Genomic DNA, 18,937 nt, shown 5'->3' on the forward strand with positions numbered 1-18,937 from the left:
TAGAAATCGTTCCTTAAAATAGTTTTCTAAAATATTTTTAAACATTTTGTACATTAAATTTTTGGACAAATGTCTCTCCGTTTCACGGTTTTCAAGTCAATAAATCAGCCAAAGTTCTACATGTAATTAGTAGAGTTGTTTAAAAGATGAAACTATGTGTAAGACAGAAAGGGATAAAAGGGATATGATTTATTTTAATTGATAATTGGGCAGTTACTACCGAGGAGAAGACAAATCAATATATGTTTTTGTGAAAAAAGTACTGATCGGGCTGAAGGTATTGACTTTTGCAAAAGAAAATAAAAATTAAAAAATACAATCATTATATATTTTAATAGAAATATAATGAGATGACTGTATTGAATAAAAACATTATTGCAAAACAAAAACAAATTCAAGTTACAAATATATAATCATAATGATATGAATGATTGAAATATTCATTTAAATATATACATTTATCTATATTGATAACACTTTCAAACCACATACAAAAAGGAACCGTTTCAAAATAAAGGAAATACTCTAAATGTGGACAACTATTTACATGTTTATAAAAGGAAAACAAGTGAAAAAGAGTATTATAATCAGGTTAGCTCTTAAAGTTATTTATTTCAATTAATCGTCGCAATGACCTAATAAAGAAAACATTAAGGCATATCAACAAATAGAAATTAGGCGAGTCACATATATAACGTCACATTTGATATGTGGGTATGAAATGGCAAATATTTCAGTATAAATTAGTTCTTGCAATTTACGCAATATTCTTAGATATCGGTTTTTAAAAATGATCAAGCGAGATAATTCAAAGACGAAATTTTAAAAAAATCATCTGAAGTTTCTTCCCTGCATACTTATAATAACAATATCCAAGTTTATCATTATGCATAATGCATTATGATATAAAGTTTAAACTGTCCTGTTTATGTATTGAAAGGCAATCTTTAAAGACTATGATTTTATTTCCCTTTTATCATTTTTCGTCATTTTACAATGTACATCCATCAGCTCATATATATAGATATATTTTAAAGATTTATGTTTTAAGAATTACAGACCTTAAATGGCAACTTTAAATTAAGACTCATTTGGTTTGCTTCTGACTCTATCCTGTACTGGAAGCATGTAGTCGAGGACTGACATGATTCCTTACAACTTGAGACGTGTGGGGCTCAATTCCACTTTTTTCTAAGAAAATAGAATTAATGCAAAGAAAACGTGTTCTGTGCTTAAAATATACAACAAAGTACGTATTAATGCTATTTTACTGTATATTTGAGTTTTGCGAAGCAAGGTTCGGTATGACATTGTACCAAATACAAGATGTTGTTGCGAAAAAGATATATATAGACGGTCTATATTTTTATAGCGTTTTGCATATCCTTGAAGATTTATGGAGATGTTCTACATATGGATTCTGGCTAAGACGGGTCAACCTTAGTCTATGGAAAGTGAGTCGGTTTAACGTACATGCAGTTATTTAGGATGAAAAACAAATGTTAAAACAACATTTATCGTTCGTTACTGAAAGTTATTTTGTTAATTGCCAAAGTCTAACATAAAAGCAAAAACTATTTCATATGCAAAATCACACCTTAAATAGTCCGAGGTGACTGAAATATGGGCCAAAATGAAAAGAGAGGTCGTGATACTACTCGTAATAACATTAATAGTACTTAACGATTGGATGATAACATTTGCTGTCATAACAATTAAGTTTACTAGCATAACAGTACAAAATACACCATTTGCATTTAGCTTTAAGTATTTACTTTACACACAGCATCACTTATGCCACTACAAATAAAGCAGACGCTTGTTTTTTTATGAAATCGCTGGATATATTCCCATGACCTCTCCTTTATTAATATTGACCTGAGTCTGATATTATATTTCCCTTGATACATGCCGGACTTCTTGAATGTAAAAATTCGGAAGTCATGCGACGCTAGTAAATAACAACAATCTAAAAGTAAATCAACAAAGAAATATTTGGTTGAAATGTAAGACAAAATAGATTTTCATTCATTATCATAAGCTGTTTCAAACCATTATTTATCAATGTTTCAACAGATATCCACTCGGTAGATTAAAGTCCGGTATTTCATAAATAATCTCTGTGATATGAATAACCACAAAAGCAAAATAAGTTTATATATATACATATATATATATATATAAGATTATTTATAAAAAGAAATATTTTCGGTTGCTAAAAATAAATTGTTAGATATAGATAAAGGCAATATCAATATAAAAATTATATTCTTTTTCCGGCAGAAGGCTAGTCTAAAATCTGTTTGACTTTCTCTCTGTTAAGAGTTAACAAGGAAGAAGTGAATATAAGAAGAGTTTTCATGGTCATTCTAAAATAACAAAAAATCTAGGAATCTCATTGGCTACTCTAACATAAAATGTAAGGGATAGTTCTTGTCATTCTGAGACAGTTCTAAACTAAAATGAAAAGGAAAGTTATTCCTGTTGTAAAATAATATACGAATAAATCTTTACTTTTCTACTAAGATTGCTTAGATATTTAGGTTCTGTTAACAATTTGTCTTCCAACAAAATAAATGCCTTGTGCTTTTTCAAATATTTTGCATATTAGCAAGTATTTATAAAAAAAATTGAATACCGACCGTTGGTGTAAAAAATCACTTACCGAAACACGACAGGTTCTAAACACATATATCCTAAAGTATCCAATTGATAACCCTACAGGAAATACATGCAATTATATTATTGTTACGCTAACAATTCTAAATGACTTTGCATGGTAAACTAAGAACATATCCATGTTTACCAGTTTTTATTCGGCTGGGCTTCTTTTTTTTAAGATACTACTTATTTAAAAATAAATAAATTTCCGAGAACAAATTCCTATCCTTATTCCTAAAAAACAAAATTTATCTAAAGTAAATCGACATTTCCTTTCTTTGCTCGAATACTTTAAAAATAAGTTATTCAAAACTATTTATGTTTTATATGTTTTCTACAAAAAAAAATTAAATAATTATGTAAGTATGATGATTATCATGATTAAGAATGAACAGATGTAATGTGAAAAAGTAGCTTCATATATATATAAGAAGTTCGATTCCTTGTGTTAATCTCATGTATAAAAAAGTATGTTTTGGGAAATGCAGAGTACAAAGTTCGTCAATGTTTTATACGTTAAATATATATATGAGCCGTGTCACGACAAAACCAACATAATGGGTTTGCGACCAGTGTGGATCCAGACCAGCGTGCGCGGATGCGCAGGCTGGTCTGGATCCATGCTAGTCGCAAACCCATTATGTTGGTTTTGTTTTGACGCGGCTCATATATGTATACTTGTTCTCATATAGACTGTTTAATATGAAAATAACATCGTTGAATCGTATGGATTGTTTATTTTGTTGTCAATAGAACAAGTGTTAAGTTATAAATAACAAATGTAATATACATATTATTGTCACAAGCTTTAAAAAGTAAATTAAAACTTGAAACATCTTGGATCATATCAATATTGTCTAACATTTCCCAAGACCATACCTTTCACTTAAATACACAGACTGAAAGTAAAGTTGATCCACTGTAAACGAGAAGAAGTCTTTAAACTTGCGTGGATTGTGCTGAATGCATACTTAATTTTCTGCTGATTTTCAAAGCATCTTGGTACAACCCTTCAAGAATTTTTTTCAGCCAGTAGTTTGTTGATTTGTATGATATGATTCCAGCTGTAATGCTTCCAATAATAGGTATCACGTATTTTGCAACTTCTTCCACTGCTTCCGATATGACAATGTTATTAAAGAGCGCTAGTAATCCTTTCTTTGTGCAATCAAGGAGCAATTCTTTCATATTAAGTTCCTTTTTCAGCTCTTCTTCGCGCACTCCTAGCATTTCTGCATTCCTTTTGATTGCATTATCGGTCAAACCAAACTGGTCTCTGTAAAACATGATTTCTTCCAGCATTATAGCAAGATCCACAGCTGTGCCAACGCCTGGAATTGGAACTGCTCCAGCCACTGCAGATGTCAATGAAATGAATTGAATTCTTTTTTCAAGTTCCTTCTTCTTCTGAAACATTATTTCTTCAGTTTGACCAATAATTGAAAAGGCCATGGCCTCTCGCTTCAGGTGTGGTGTGTCCTCAATTAGCTTTGCTTTTAGCCTATTGAAATCAAAGTCATTTGGTTCAAAGTTGTCGATCAAGTAAACGAGACTGTCAAATAAACGATGTTTGTCGAGGTTCAATAGACAGTCGATTTGTATTTTATTTAAAATGTCATCTCTAGAACGCGGAAACGATCTACCTTTTGCATCATTGGAAATATCAATAGATACTTTGGTGCGTAAAAAGTAGAACTTTTTACCCATCTTGCTTATTTTTCTTGCCAGCCATCCATCGTTTTCTGAAAATCGCTCAGATGAACATATAAGAAAAAAGTCATATTTTGCAAGTTTGACTTGATCATCATAATTTTCTCGTTTGAAGTTATCCGTACCAACTCCAGGTAAATCCCAAAATACTACATTTTCGTATTTTGGATGTTTGTAATACTTGATAGTTTTCGTGGCTTCAATGACATCAGTATGAGCGCCACCCTCTTCATCCGATTTAAGTCCCCGAATGACATTGATAAAAGTTGATTTTCCAGCTCCGGATTCTCCAGTAATTGCAATATGCAAGTAAGTTTCACGCCATTTATTGAGCCTTTCTTTGGTATATTTTTGTATACCTGCAATACCATACTTATTGAACATGTCAGAAATTAACTCTTCTTCTTCAGCAGGAACGTTGCCACACTCAAACGATTCTTTGCTAGCCATCATTTAATTTAGTTTATAATGGCACTGAAATATATAACAATATCGACCCTATTAATTGCAGTACAAAAGTTTCGGCAAGATTGAAGTAGTTCAAAAATTTAAGCTGCATTGATTTTTTTATTAAAACATACATCCAATATACGAGTTTATTTGATATTGACATCTACATATTAGATAAACTTGTTTACTTTTTTATTAAAAAGACATTTTTATAAAGTGATAGTTTTGAAAAATAACATCAATTTAATAATGTTTGATTTTATCGATGTGCAAACACTAAATATGCCAAAACTTCAATTCGATACGATGACCTTGGTGCATGTAACAGGTGAATGAGTATATAGGCATGCTTCAAATTCCTATTTTCCATAATAGTAAATAAATAAGTAACGAAACATATCACTTATGGTTTAATGAAATATATCATTTGTATTTATATTTAATTTATATTTCAATGAATATTAACACATGATAAAATGTACACTTCGTTGTGAAATATGTCATCATTAGTCATCAAATATTTTTTTTCGTTCTGTGCGTCATTAAATTGTTCAACTTTTATTTACCTTTGAAATGCATTTTGTGCAGATATACATGTAAATAAGTACTTCAAATGCATATATGCATGTAAAAATAGTCCATATATTCATTAATTGAACTTTTCAAAAACAAATTGTGTAAAGAATAATGAAATGTGACATTCAAAGTTTAATGCCACTTTTACTTATGAATTTTCGATAACTTTTTCTTATTTCTACTTTTGCTTTCTTTCTTCTAAGTATATTTCGTAAAAAAGTCACAAATGGTTATTTTGTTTTCGTTTTTGTATTTACATTTTCCTACCATTATTTCGATTAGAACATCATATGTTGTTCCATGAAAAACTTTTACTTCTGATTTTTAAAGCAAAGGGGGTCCCTTTTTTGCAAAATCATAAAGATGTCTATAACTTGTTTTTTTCTATTTAACTATTAACCTAATATGTACATGTATTTATTAATTATCTATGCATGTGTATTTCAGCCGTTTTCTTGTTGTTTCTTTTGCTTACATATCATAAGAGCCAATATGAAAGGCTATGGAAATTCATTCACAAGAGCACAACCTTATTTCTTTGATATGACATATATCATTTTAGATAATAAAAATGAACAAAGTTATATTTTTTGCTTCAAAGACAATTGTATAAACTCTTACCTCTTGCTTTGAATATTATTTCTCCTCTCTTCAAGGTTTAAGGTTTAATGTTTGAAGTCAAAACATAAACATGCAGTTAGCTAAATTGGTTACAGATCAACAAAGATATATAAACATTTTTTGGCAACGCATTGATACGCATTGAAATGCAATGTTATTTGTCCTTATTCATGTCCTATTCAATATCAATGTAAATAAGTTACAACTTTGTTCAGACCGTTGTGTATTTTTTAATCTATTATTAAAGAGGGAGTGTTTAAATTTTTGCCTGGTATGTTTGTCAGGTTTTTCGTTTGTTTGTTGTTTTTGCTTTTTTTGCTTTTTTGTTGTGTTTTTTTGTTTGTTTGTTTTATTGTGTATGTTGTTGTTGTGGTTGTTGTTGCTGCTGTTGCTGTTTGTTGTTGTTTGTTGTTCCTGTTTTTGCTTTATATTTTGTTGCTATTGCTGTTGCCTTTATATTCGTGTTTTTTTTAATACGCGTACGTACATTTAGCTTACCTTCATATCGGATTTGCTTCAATGGATGAACGCACATGAAATAAAATAAAGGACAGCTTTCTGTCTATATCTCCTATGTACAAAAAGATTTTCATTTAAAATATGAATACCAAATTTATATTACTGAATGAACTATAGGTAAGCATAAAAGTATTATTTACATTCTTACGTGACTTCCCGTTGTATAGAAACAATGTTTTGTTTTGTTATTGTTTGTAAATGTAAATCAATAGTACAATGTGACTCGTTGATTCAACTTGCAAATCATTTTTGTGCTGTCACGATTTAAAGACAAATATTGATCTCTTTATGTTTTTCTCTTACAATCTATAAACGTTCATTGTTCTTGGTCTCATGTTTTTGCATATAATTAATATAATAAATAATATAATATGAAAATAAGCACAGGTTTGCGTGTTTCAGTTCAAGAAAATTACGTAACTATTGGTAATATCAGTTATACGTTACTACCGATATATCTGAGGAAATGTTGTGGCGCTGACAAAAGAGTTACATTATTTGATATTATAATAGGTTTTGAAATAGTTAACTGAGGAATTATGGCAACAAGATTTTGTAAAGGAGTAAAAATCAACGTATAGCCAGAAGACTGCCAATGTATTAACTGTCCTACCTTATATGATGTTAAACAAACCTAAGTTAGCTTGCACCAACCTTCCGGTTTCCCCTATCAGTTGAAAGAAAACATATCACTAAGAAACAATAGAATGAAGGTCAACATTCTTTATCAATGTGACTTGACTTTAGTGCTATTAATTACTGACTTTGTATTAACAAATGTTTTTTGATAGAAATCCATATATTTTAAAAATCTGAAATAATTTACTACTTTCAAAACTATCCAACTTTTGACACCACTGTTTCGGTGTTAAAATATAAAATGTATAAACGTTTCTAAACATAGGTTCAGAGGTTACCTTTTTAGCTCACCTGTTACAAAGTGACAGGGTGAGCTTTTGTGATCACTTTTCGTCCGGCGTCCGTCCGTCGTCCGTCCGTCCGTCCGTCGTCCGTCCGTTAACTTTTACTTTAAATGACATCTCCTCATAAACCACTGAGCCAATTTCATCCAAACTTCACAGGAATGTTCCTTTGGTGGTCACCTTTGAAAATTGTTCAAAGAATTTAATTCCATGTAGAACTCTGGTTGCCATGGCAACCGAAAGAAAAAACTTTAAATATCTTCTTTTAAAAAAAACATAAGAGCTAGAGCTTAGATATTTGGCATGAAACATCTTCAAGTGAGTGTCTACCAACTTTGTTCAAATAAAAGCCCTGGGGTCAAAATTGGCCCCGCCCCGGGGGTCATTGATTTTCCCTATATGCATAGAGTAAAAACTTAAAAAATCTTCTTTTAAAGAACCCAAAGAGCTAGAGCAAAGATATTTAGCATGAAATATGTTCTAATGGGTGTCTACCAAGTTTGTTCAAATAAAAGCCTTGGGGTCAAAATTGGCCCCGCCCCGAAGGGTCATTGATTTTCCCTATATGCATATAGTAAAAACTAAAAAAATCTTCTTTTAAAGAACTCAAAGAGCTATGGCTAAGATATTGAGCATCAAACATGTTCTAATAGGTGTCTACCAAGTTTGTTCAAATAAAAGCCCTGGGGTCAAAATTGGCCCCGCCCCAGGGGGTCATTGATTTTCCCTATATGCATATAGTAAAAACTTAAAAAATTCTTTTTAAAAGAACCCAAAGAGCTAGAGCTAAGATATTTAGCATGAAACATGTTCTAATGGATGTCTACCAACTTTGTTCAAATAAAAGCCCTGAGGTCAAAATTGGCCCCGCCCCGGGGGTCATTGATTTTCCCTATATGCATAGAGTAAAAACTTAAAAAATCTTCTTTTAAAGAACCCAAAGAGCTAGAGCAAAGATATTTAGCATGAAATATGTTCTAATGGGTGTCTACCAAGTTTGTTCAAATAAAAGCCTTGGGGTCAAAATTGGCCCCGCCCCGAAGGGTCATTGATTTTCCCTATATGCATATAGTAAAAACTAAAAAAATCTTCTTTTAAAGAACTCAAAGAGCTATGGCTAAGATATTGAGCATCAAACATGTTCTAATAGGTGTCTACCAAGTTTGTTCAAATAAAAGCCCTGGGGTCAAAATTGGCCCCGCCCCAGGGGGTCATTGATTTTTCCTATATGCATATAGTAAAAACTTAAAAAAATCTTCTTTTAAAGAACCAAAAGAGTTACAGCTAAGATATTTAGCATGAAACATATTCTAATAAGTGGCTACCAAGCTTGTTCAAATAAAAGCCCTGGGGTCAAAATTGGCCCGCCCCGGGGGGTCATTGATTTTCCCTATATGCATGAAAATAAAAACTTAAAAAATCTTCTTTAAAAGAACTCAAAGAGCTATGGCTAAAATATTTAGCATCAAACATGTTCTAATAGGTGTCTACCAAGTTTGTTCAAATAAAAGCCCTGGGGTCAAAATTGGCACCGCCCCGGGGGTCATTGATTTTCCTTATATGTGTATAGTAAAAACTTTAAAAAAAATCTTCTTTTAAAAAGCCCAATGAGCTAGAGCTTAGATGTTTAGCATGAAACATCTTCTTATGGGTGTCTACCAAGTTTGTGCAAATAAAAGCCCTTGTGTTAAATTGGCCCTGCAACGTTGGGGGGTTGTGGGGGGCCTATATACAGGTGAGCGACCTCAGGGCCATCATGGCCCTCTTGTTTCTTGTTATGTAATGTTGTTAAATAGTTTGGTTAGGAAAAGTGGTAAAAAAGATTTCATAATGAAGGTAAATTCTAATCCTTAGGATGAGATCACCCTTCGAATGCAAAGGGAAATAAAACACAAATATTGATTTAGTTTCAATCAACCAAATTTTTATTTAACTAATTATAACTAAACAAGTTATCAATATGTTCTTGAAAAGAAACAGTTCAAATTTAACAACAGTATGATAATCAAAATATACTAGTTCAAAAGAAGAGGAGACAGGCTGAAAGACTGTACAAATAAAATAATCAACTGAAATATGAAAAATAACATAAATTTTACTGACCAATAAATAGAAAATATTTATGTAGTAACAAGCCCTGTTTTAATCCACATCAACAAAATAAAGATCTTATAGTTCGCTGCCAGTAAGAGCATAGAAAAGATTATAAATAATCTGATTTACTTCAGTAAAAAGGAAATTACTAAACTTACTTACAAATTTATCAAAAATGTTTCAGTGAATTTAGATAATCTCTAGGGTGTACATAATGCGAAGGTGCTTAAATTATATTTAATAATCAATAATTAACCTTAGTGAACTTTAAGAGATGCTATTGCTTCAAAAACTAGTAAATGAATGTCAAAACTCCCTAAGATGTCCGGGTTAAATGAAATTCTGAATTGATCTGCAAATTTCACCTAATCAGAGTTTACTTAACAAATGCTTTAGGTTTATCATTCTTTACACAACTATTCTAATAATGATTCATGGAAAAGTGTAACATGCAAAAATATTTACGTTTTCTAAAAAAGACTATTATAATATCTAAGTATTACACAGCAGTTAAAAGAATCAAAATACTACTATGAAAGTAAACATATTTATAAACATGTGAATACACAATCAACATCATAAATCTCACTAGGTTAAAAACCTATTGTAAGTGAAAGATGAAAAAGTATATATACCTATATGCAAGACTCTTAAGCCATGCTATGTGACTGTAAGAGAATATCGTAAAAATTTACAATACACTTACATCCAAGTTAAAGTTCAAATCCTTAGTGTTTCTTCAACAATATAAATGTATATGATTATCATATATGCTGAGTAATATTATGCTATATTATGTAATAATTACATACCCTGTTTAGTTTGAATCCAACTTTACAACAGAATCATCATGAGTGTTTTAAACTTACTCCAACTATCTGTGCTATAAATTCTTATTAGTTGTTTAAAGGTCTTTGTAACAGATAAATTTACAATTGATTATTATATCAATTAAAAATCAATATATATTCATAACTTTACAGAAGTTTAATATAACTTTATAAATCTTTAATATAAACGTCATAATTGACCAATCAATATTGTTGCAACAACTTTCATTTTATGATAAATCAAATGAAAAATGGCCAATTCTAATCTCAAAAGTTGTTAATCTGAAACAAATATAAAAAAGAAAAACAGTTGTTGTGTAACATTTAGACTATCATTATGATAATTGTGTTATAGAAATTGAAAATTAATGTTTCCAAAATCATAAAGATTATCACATTGGGCATGTAGATTTACAATAATAAAAGTTTTAACCTCAATAAACTTTGAATGACGAAAATATTATTCATGCTGAACAGCAAATAAGTAAGGGAATTGTAATGTTCTTACTTCAAACATATTTACATAAACATAATGACTTTTTGAATGTGAGAAATTTGCAAGTCATGGGACGTTTGTCAATAAAAAAACGAAGAAAATCAATAACGAAAAAAAGGAAAAATATTTGTTTAAAATGTAAGACAAAAATGTTTTTCATTCATAATCACAAGCCGTTACCATAGTTTTGCAATGTTCCACCAGATATTCACTTTGCAAATTACATCCGATATTATATAATTAATATTTAGTATGATCTGAAATACTTCTTAGGTAAGGAAACTATAATGCGAGTGTATATTTATGGAACACTTTGCATAGAAAGAAATGATTTCAGTTGTTAAAAATAAAACGTCACGTCTAAATGAAGTTGAAATCGTGAATTCGTGAAGTTGAAATCGTGAATTCGTGAAGTTGAAATCATGAATTCACGACGTTGAATTCGTGATGTTGAAATCGTGAATTCATGAAGTTGAAATCGTGAATTCATGAAGTTGAAATCGTGAATTCGTGAAGTTGAAAACGCGAATTCATGAAGTTGAAATTGTGAATTCATGAAGTTGAAATCGCGAATTCGTGAAGTTGAAATCGTGAATTCACGAAGTTGAATTCGTGAAGTTGAAATCGTGAATTCATGAAGTTGAAATCGTGAATTCGTGAAGTTAAAATCGTGAATTCATGAAGTTGAAATCGTGAATTCGTGAAGTTGAAGTCGTGAATTCATGAAGCTGAATCGTGAATTCGTGAATTCCGTATTTTGAAAACGGGAACGCACGAAGTTTAAATTGTGAATTCATGAAGATGAAATCGGGAATTCATGAAGTTGAAATGGCCCTACCGGTCTTTCGTTGGATTCCCCCAAAAACAACTTAATGTTAACGAAATCGACAAGGACTTTATTTGCTGGAATAGTTTTTTAATAAGTCATTTAATACAACTCACACAAGCAAAACATTATAAACAGTTGTCATGTAAAACTTCATATCTTTTGACACTAAAAAAATGGCTACAATTCAAAAATGTGTTTTTAACGATATCCTTTTAATTATAAAAAAGACTTGGTGCGTATAACGACTATATGGACATACATATTATTGTCACAAGCTTTTATAAAGTATTTAAAACTTAAAACAGCTTGAAAAAATTTTGTCTACACTACCTCAGGCTAGACATTTCACTCAAATATAAACGCACAAAAATCATGTTTAATCCTTTTGTTTATATAATAAGATAGAGAAGAAGTTGTTAAACTGACGATGATTGTGCTAAATGCATACTCAGTTTCGTGTTGATTTTCAAAGAATCTTGGTACATCCCTTCAAGAATTTTTGTCATGCAGTAGGAAGTTGACTTGTATGATAATATGCCAGCTATGGCGCTTCCTATAACAGGTAACACGAGCTTTGTAACTTCTTCCGCTGCTTGCGATATGAGAAATGCATTTAAGAACGCTAGTAACTTTTTTGTGCAATTCATGAACAATTCTTTCTTATCAAGTTCGCTTTTCAGCTCTTCTGTGCGCACTCCTAGCATCACTGCACTCTTTTTGATTGCATCTTCGGTCAAACCAAACTGGTCTCTGTAGAGCATGATTTCTTTAATCATTAGAGCAACATCCACAGACGGGCCAAGGCCCGGAATGGGAGCTGCACCAGCCACTGCAAATGCCAATGAAATGATTGGAATTCGTTTTTTAAGCTCCTTCTTCTTCTGCAACATTATTTCCTGTGTTCACCCAATCATTGAAAAAGCCATAGCCTCTCGTTTTAGTTGTGGTGCATCCTCGGTTAACTTTGCTTGTAGCATACCGAAGTCAAAGTCGTATGGTTCAAAGTTGTCGATCAGGTAAACAGGGCTGTCCGATATACCATATCCTTCGAGGCTCTGTAGACAGTCGATTAGTATATGACTCAAAATCTCATCTCTTGAACGCGGATATGCCCTACCTTTTGCCTCATTGGAAATATCAAGGGATACTTTGGTACGTACAAAGTAGAACCCTTTAACCACTATTCTTAGTTCTTTTGCCAGCCAGCCATCGTTTTTCTAAAAATCGCTCTGATGAAAATATTGGGAAAAAGTCATATTTTGCTAGTTTACATTGATCATCATAGTTTCGGGTGTGAAATTCGTCGTACCAACTCCAGGCAGATCCCAAAATACTATATTTTCGTTGTAAGGATGTTTGTAAGACTTGATAGTTTTCGTGCATTCTTTGATATCAGTATCTGCGGCACCCTCCTCTCCCGTTTTAAGTCCCCGAATGACATTGATAAAAGTTGACTTTCCAGCTCCTGCTTTTCCTTTTACTGCAATATGCAATGGAATTTCACGCCATTCATTAAGTCTTCCTATGACATATTGTATACCAGCAATACCATGCTTTTTGAATTCATCAACACATATATCTCCTTCTTCTGCAGGTACGGTGTTACACTCAAACGTACTGCTGCTAGCCATCTTTAATTTTGTTTTTGACCCTCCTTATTGCAACACAATCGTCAAAGTAATTTGCTTGTCATATACAGTTAAAATATTTCCATTCTATGAATATTTCAGTGTTGTTTCTTGTAATGAAGCAAACAAAATGATTTGTTGAAGATAAAGTTTTTCTAAAATATGACAATTATTATATTATATCAAATATTTATGCTTACTCGTATCGTTCAACAAACACTCTTGATGATAAAACTTACAAGATTACATTGGTGTCGGTATAGTTAATATACATGTACACTGTTTTTATCTTTCATGATACTGACATATTTTGAATAGGTAATGTTACGAATAATATTATATAATATAGTCCTGTCAATGTTTAATACAATATATCAGACATTTGGAAAAGCATCAAACTTGGCACGGATGTTAATTAAGACAAAAGAAACATTTTAGGCATGGGACAATTTTTATATTTGCCAATATGATTGCCTGGTTGCCATGGCAGCCTTTTTGAAACCACCATAAGATAAAATTAACATCTTCCTTCTCCAGTAGAAGATACTCTTATTGAAATAATCGAAGCTTTTCAAGTAACATTAGAAAATTTGCATTAAAAATATAATTAAAAGATAAACCCGTTCCCGTTCACATGTTTTAATGTTATTTTTTTTTCGTTGCCATGGAAAAAAGTTTATTGGGAATTTATAAAAAAGGTCTGTTTTTTGCGAAACAAATTCGTGGAAAAATTTAATATTTCTTTTAATTTTCTTTATTTCAATTTTTTTTATTTTTTAATCCTTATGACTAAATCCTTTAGGTTTAACTAAAAAAGGAAAAAGTTTCACAAACCCAACCCCCTTTTTTCAAAACCCTTTTTTAAAAAATTCAATTTTTTATCAGACGGGGGAAAAAAAAATATATCATGGCAAAATTTTTTGCAAACAATCCCCTTGGGTTGCCTGGGGCAGGGGAAAATAAAAATTTTTTCAAAGAGCGTATTTTCAAAAATGCTTCCTGTGTTATTTAAAGGTAAACAAAAAATTTCAAACTAAATTGGAAAAAAGATCTTTTTTCGTCTGCTTATTTTCTTCGATTTTGTTTGTTTTGTTAAACAAAATATTGTGTAACTGATCAAAATTGCCTTTAGCATGTTTAGCACAATTTCTAGTCAGCGAGCTGAAGTATAATACATCGAAACTGTTTTTTCCTGTAAACTAATGTCCTGATAATAAATGGTTGACATATAATAATGTGTATGTGTATTTACATTCAATGATATCACATGTCACATAACACATTTTATAATTAGCTGTAAAACCAAAACAATGTCATTGTGTTATAGAAACTCGTACCGTTCTCAAATTATTAGCTAGCGTACAATTTATCGCGGTTCAGTTTCACTCTCAAAAGTTCCACCAGGAGATTTGCTTGTTTATCCTTAATGCAGTGTCAGTACAATTTTGCGTCTTACTTTAGATGTGATTCATTCAATTTACTGTACAAAAGGTATTTTATACAGTTACTAGAATGATGTATTTATTTTTGTGGCATATGCAATTATTTTAGTTAAATGTTATTTTTTGTTATGGGCAAACATTGTTCATAGGGATGGTATTGTAGAGTATTTAAAAGTCCATCATTTCTGAAAACGGGCCCCTTTACCATCAAAGCTCAGAAAAATGTCCATAATTGGTTTACCGTGTTTTTTTGTTTTTTGTTTTTAATTTTTCATGCAAGTGTCCTTTAAGGCATTTGTGGCATATATATTATCAATATTTCACTTCCTTATAGTGCCCGTTCGGGTGATCATACCATAAGATATGCTTGATCATTGACTTGGAAAGTGATCACCAAATTGAGGTTTGGAAAATCGCATACGTAGAGGATTTTGAAAATGGATAATATAAGAGTAACTAGGTAGCCAATATAATATAGAATATTCATTCAAAGAATATAATATACACATGTTTTTTCATTATAATCATCGATTTACTATTCAATTTTAATGTGCATCTATATAAATTGCATGTGCATGATAAACTAAACAACTATTTAAATACTACATAAGTCGTTATGCATAGATATATTCTGTACTTTCTATCCATGTTAAAACATTATAACCTATATCATTTGGAGTATTGTTCAACAAAAGATTATTGAATAGCGATAATCCAAAACCAAAACGTTAATTTTGTTTTCTTTTAAGGCGATTTCTATTAGTTATATTAAATGCTCATGAGTATATAACTTTAACAATATTGTCTTATAAAAATTAACTCAAATGTAGATTGCTAGAAATTGAATATAATACGAGCGTGTAAGATCTTTTATTTTAAATATGCCCAAAATCGTTCACACTTTGTAAAAGTGAAGTGTCTCTACATATAAAGATAAATATGAACGGTAAAATCTGTAGTTAAATATTCTAATGATAAGTAACTTAAATATATATTTTTTATTTGATAAATTTTCAAATGTAAAGGTTAATTTGTATAAATTTCCTTTAATTAGACAGAATAAGTCTTGTAAATATAGTAACTATATAGTAACTCCTAAGGAATGTGCCGCTGAGCGGTCCTATGAAAATGCAGATGTAATTAAGTCCATCGCAAATTTGAATTCTTACACATTGAAATATTTGAATTTACAAAAGTTCTATTACACAAAATTACTTCCCTTTTTATAGAAAAAATAATATTGTTATATTTAAAACAATCTTTCTGGCCAGTACGTTGTACAATAGCTGTGATCTTTCTTTCTTTTAAATAAAATTGAATAAAATATACTGACGGAAAGTCTTGAACCATCAAACCTAAGATAAAGACAATTAAAGCAAACGATCAATCAATAAAATACCCTTTACATGAATAAACAATACACACAGCACACATTGTGTTTGATACGAAACGAATTAAACAATTAAAAACTAACAAATTACAAAAAAGAACTGTCCGTTTCTTTTTTGTGACCGTCCACATAATTTTTATTTCTGACAGTAAAGTCGCGTCTATTTGCACTGTTAGCAATACATTTAGTTACAAATGGAAGCAAAATATTCGTTTATATATGTGTGTGTGTGTTTATGTAATTTCCTTAAAATCTACTGTACGAGTATATTGCTTTAAATCGCAGTCAATTCAGAAACAGCTTGTTGCCTTAATTTCTAATTTCCTTTTAAACACAAATAATGTCAATTCTTTTGTTCTTTTTTACAGACAATATCGCATTAATTCAGAGTTGTTCTTCCATTTGAGAACTCAATTTTTCAAAAACTTTAACCGAAATATTGTATATGTCTTCAAGAATGGTCGTCAGGCAGTATGAAGTGGTTTTATACGACATCGCTCCTTTGATGATGCTACCTAGTATAGGGATTGCATATTTTGCGATTTCCGCTGAAGTAGCCGATACTTCAAAATGCCGACAGAGAGCTATGATTCCTTTCTTTGTGCAGTTTTGCAGAAAAATTCCCATGTCCAAATCTTCTTTCAGTTTTTCTTCTCGCAATCCTAAAATATCTGCAGTCTCCTTAATATCATCATCAGTCAATCCAAACTGCTCTTTGTAAAAGTTAACTTCTTTAATTAATATGGCATTATCAACCCATAGACCAACTCCAGGTATTGAAGTAGCTCCAGCTACTGCAGATGCCATGGAAAGCTTTGGGATTCTTTTTTCAAGAGCTTTTTTTCTCTCACTTATGACCTGCCCAGCATATCCTTTAATGGAGAGAAGTATCTCCCGTTTCCTCTTTTGGGCATCTTTAATTAGTTGTTTTGATAGTAGATCAAAATCATAGTGGTTTGGCGAAAGATTGTCGACAAAGTAAATAGGAATATCTGGAAAACCGTAGTAATGAAGAGTTTCCATACAGTCCGATCGTATTGCGGCTAGGATTTCTTCCGGTGTTCGGGTTTGTTTTTTTCTACTCCTTTTCTCTGCCCTGATGTCATTATCTACTTTTGTACGCACTAAGAAGAACCGTTTATCCATCTTCCTTATTTCATAATCTAGCCAACAGTCGTTTTCTGAAAAGCGCTCTGATGAAACAAGAATGAAATAATCATATTCATCCAGCTTCATTTTATCTAAATACTCCTTCTTTTTGAAATTATAACCGACTCCAGGTAAATCCCAAAATACTATGTTCTTGTGTGTAGGGTGTTCTTTGACATCTGAAAAAGCAGCCCCCTCGTCGTCCCCTGTGAGATTGATCATTGCATTGATGAGACTTGATTTTCCTTTCCCTGATCCTCCCGTGACTGCGACGTTTAAAGAAACGTTAAGCCACGAATCTAATTTTCCACGAGCATATTTATATAAACCATTAGCTCCACGCTCTTTTAACATAGTTGTAAAGCTTTTTTCATCCTCTTCTGTTAGAGTCGGACATACAACACTACTTTGCTCAGCCATCAGTTAATATGTTGACACAATACTGAAATAGAAAGTAATTTGAAATTAAAATTATGTTGAAATTTAATCACACTATCTTTGATATTAATTAATATGTTGTAATTTTTTAATGAACAAGTCATATGGATGTGCGTGTGCGCATGCGTGTGAATGTGTGCGTCACTTTCAAGTCAAAAAATCTACTTATGAGTTTAAGATTATAAAATTCATTGCTTAATCTTTTGACTTTTTAAAGAAAAATTAAATGACAGAAACTAGGAAGAAAATCATTATTTTAAACGGTAAAATGAATATGTAATTAGCCGTAACACCAGTTTACATTTTTTCACTTTAGAGACATGTGAACAGCCTTTTACACGAAAGTTTTGTACTTTAATATGTAATTTTGTTAAGACCAGAAGAAAAAATTGTTATAATATGCAAATTGAGGAAAAGATATGAAATCAAATATATTATTATATTTAGTTGTAAGTTTTTGTCTATTGTTTGTACTTTTACTCATTCTTTTTCCGTCAACTGTTAATAACCTGCTGTTAAAATAACACAATATGAAATCACGTTAAGTAGGAGTTAAGTAACTATTTATTAAAATGTTTTAAATTATTTCTGATACAAATATACAAACGCTTACCTCTTGCTTTTAATGCTATTGCTCCTATTTCGAAGGTATAAGTTTAATGTTTGAAGTAAAAACAAAGACACTGGTTGCTTAATTGGTTACATATCAATATATATATTTATATACAAAGAATATTTGGCAACGTATTGATCAGCATTGTCCTACTCAATTGAACTGACAGTACAGAAAGATTTTTGTTTAACATATGCAGATCAAATATCCATTCACCGAATTTACAAACATAAAGGCATAAAAAGTATTTATTTGCATTGTACAATTGTACATTTGTTAGCTCTCTCCTGATGACAATGAGCTCCAATATCGTCTATTAGACCAAAATACCCAGGGTATACCTGTCCTTAGCAACTAGTGAATTTATAGCAAATTTTGACATTCAATATTTACCAATGACTTCGATAGCAACTTTTGACTTCAAAAACGTTTGTGGACAAAAGGCTATTTATGAAAAAGGAAATATTGTATATATTGCAAAATCAATTAACTTTAAGGGCTTGATATTCTGCTGGATGTTTTCACAGTTATGATTTTTACAGCATAATACCAACAAACGCGTGGTTCT

General features: G+C 31.1%; 2 protein-coding genes across 2 annotated transcripts; both read right to left on the bottom strand.

Moving 5' to 3' along the window:
• Positions 1-472: 472 nt before the first annotated feature.
• On the bottom strand, positions 473-6,203 carry LOC132740690 (T-cell-specific guanine nucleotide triphosphate-binding protein 2-like). The gene is made up of 2 exons (XM_060728641.1): positions 6,019-6,203; positions 473-4,845 (listed from the first exon to the last, which is right to left on the bottom strand). Exon 2 carries the CDS (start codon positions 4,822-4,824, stop codon positions 3,601-3,603), a length of 1,224 nt encoding a protein of 407 aa, XP_060584624.1. The 5' UTR covers positions 4,825-4,845; positions 6,019-6,203; the 3' UTR covers positions 473-3,600.
• Positions 6,204-15,248: 9,045 nt separating this feature from the next.
• On the bottom strand, positions 15,249-18,540 carry LOC132740686 (interferon-inducible GTPase 5-like). Its single transcript, XM_060728638.1, has 2 exons — positions 18,370-18,540; positions 15,249-17,760 (listed from the first exon to the last, which is right to left on the bottom strand). The coding sequence occupies exon 2, from the start codon at positions 17,736-17,738 to the stop codon at positions 16,554-16,556; it is 1,185 nt and encodes a 394-aa protein (XP_060584621.1). The 5' UTR covers positions 17,739-17,760; positions 18,370-18,540; the 3' UTR covers positions 15,249-16,553.
• Positions 18,541-18,937: the final 397 nt, after the last annotated feature.

Source organism: Ruditapes philippinarum, unplaced genomic scaffold (genome assembly GCF_026571515.1).
Source record: "Ruditapes philippinarum isolate M1 unplaced genomic scaffold, ASM2657151v2 ctg418_1_1_1_1, whole genome shotgun sequence".
In the NCBI taxonomy this organism is placed as follows: domain Eukaryota; kingdom Metazoa; phylum Mollusca; class Bivalvia; order Venerida; family Veneridae; genus Ruditapes; species Ruditapes philippinarum.

Coding starts and splice junctions, on each gene's coding strand:
- LOC132740690 (XM_060728641.1), bottom strand. CDS start 4,824: ATGATGGCTAGCAAAGAATCGTTTGAGTGTGGCAACGTTCCTGCTGAA.
- LOC132740686 (XM_060728638.1), bottom strand. CDS start 17,738: ATGGCTGAGCAAAGTAGTGTTGTATGTCCGACTCTAACAGAAGAGGAT.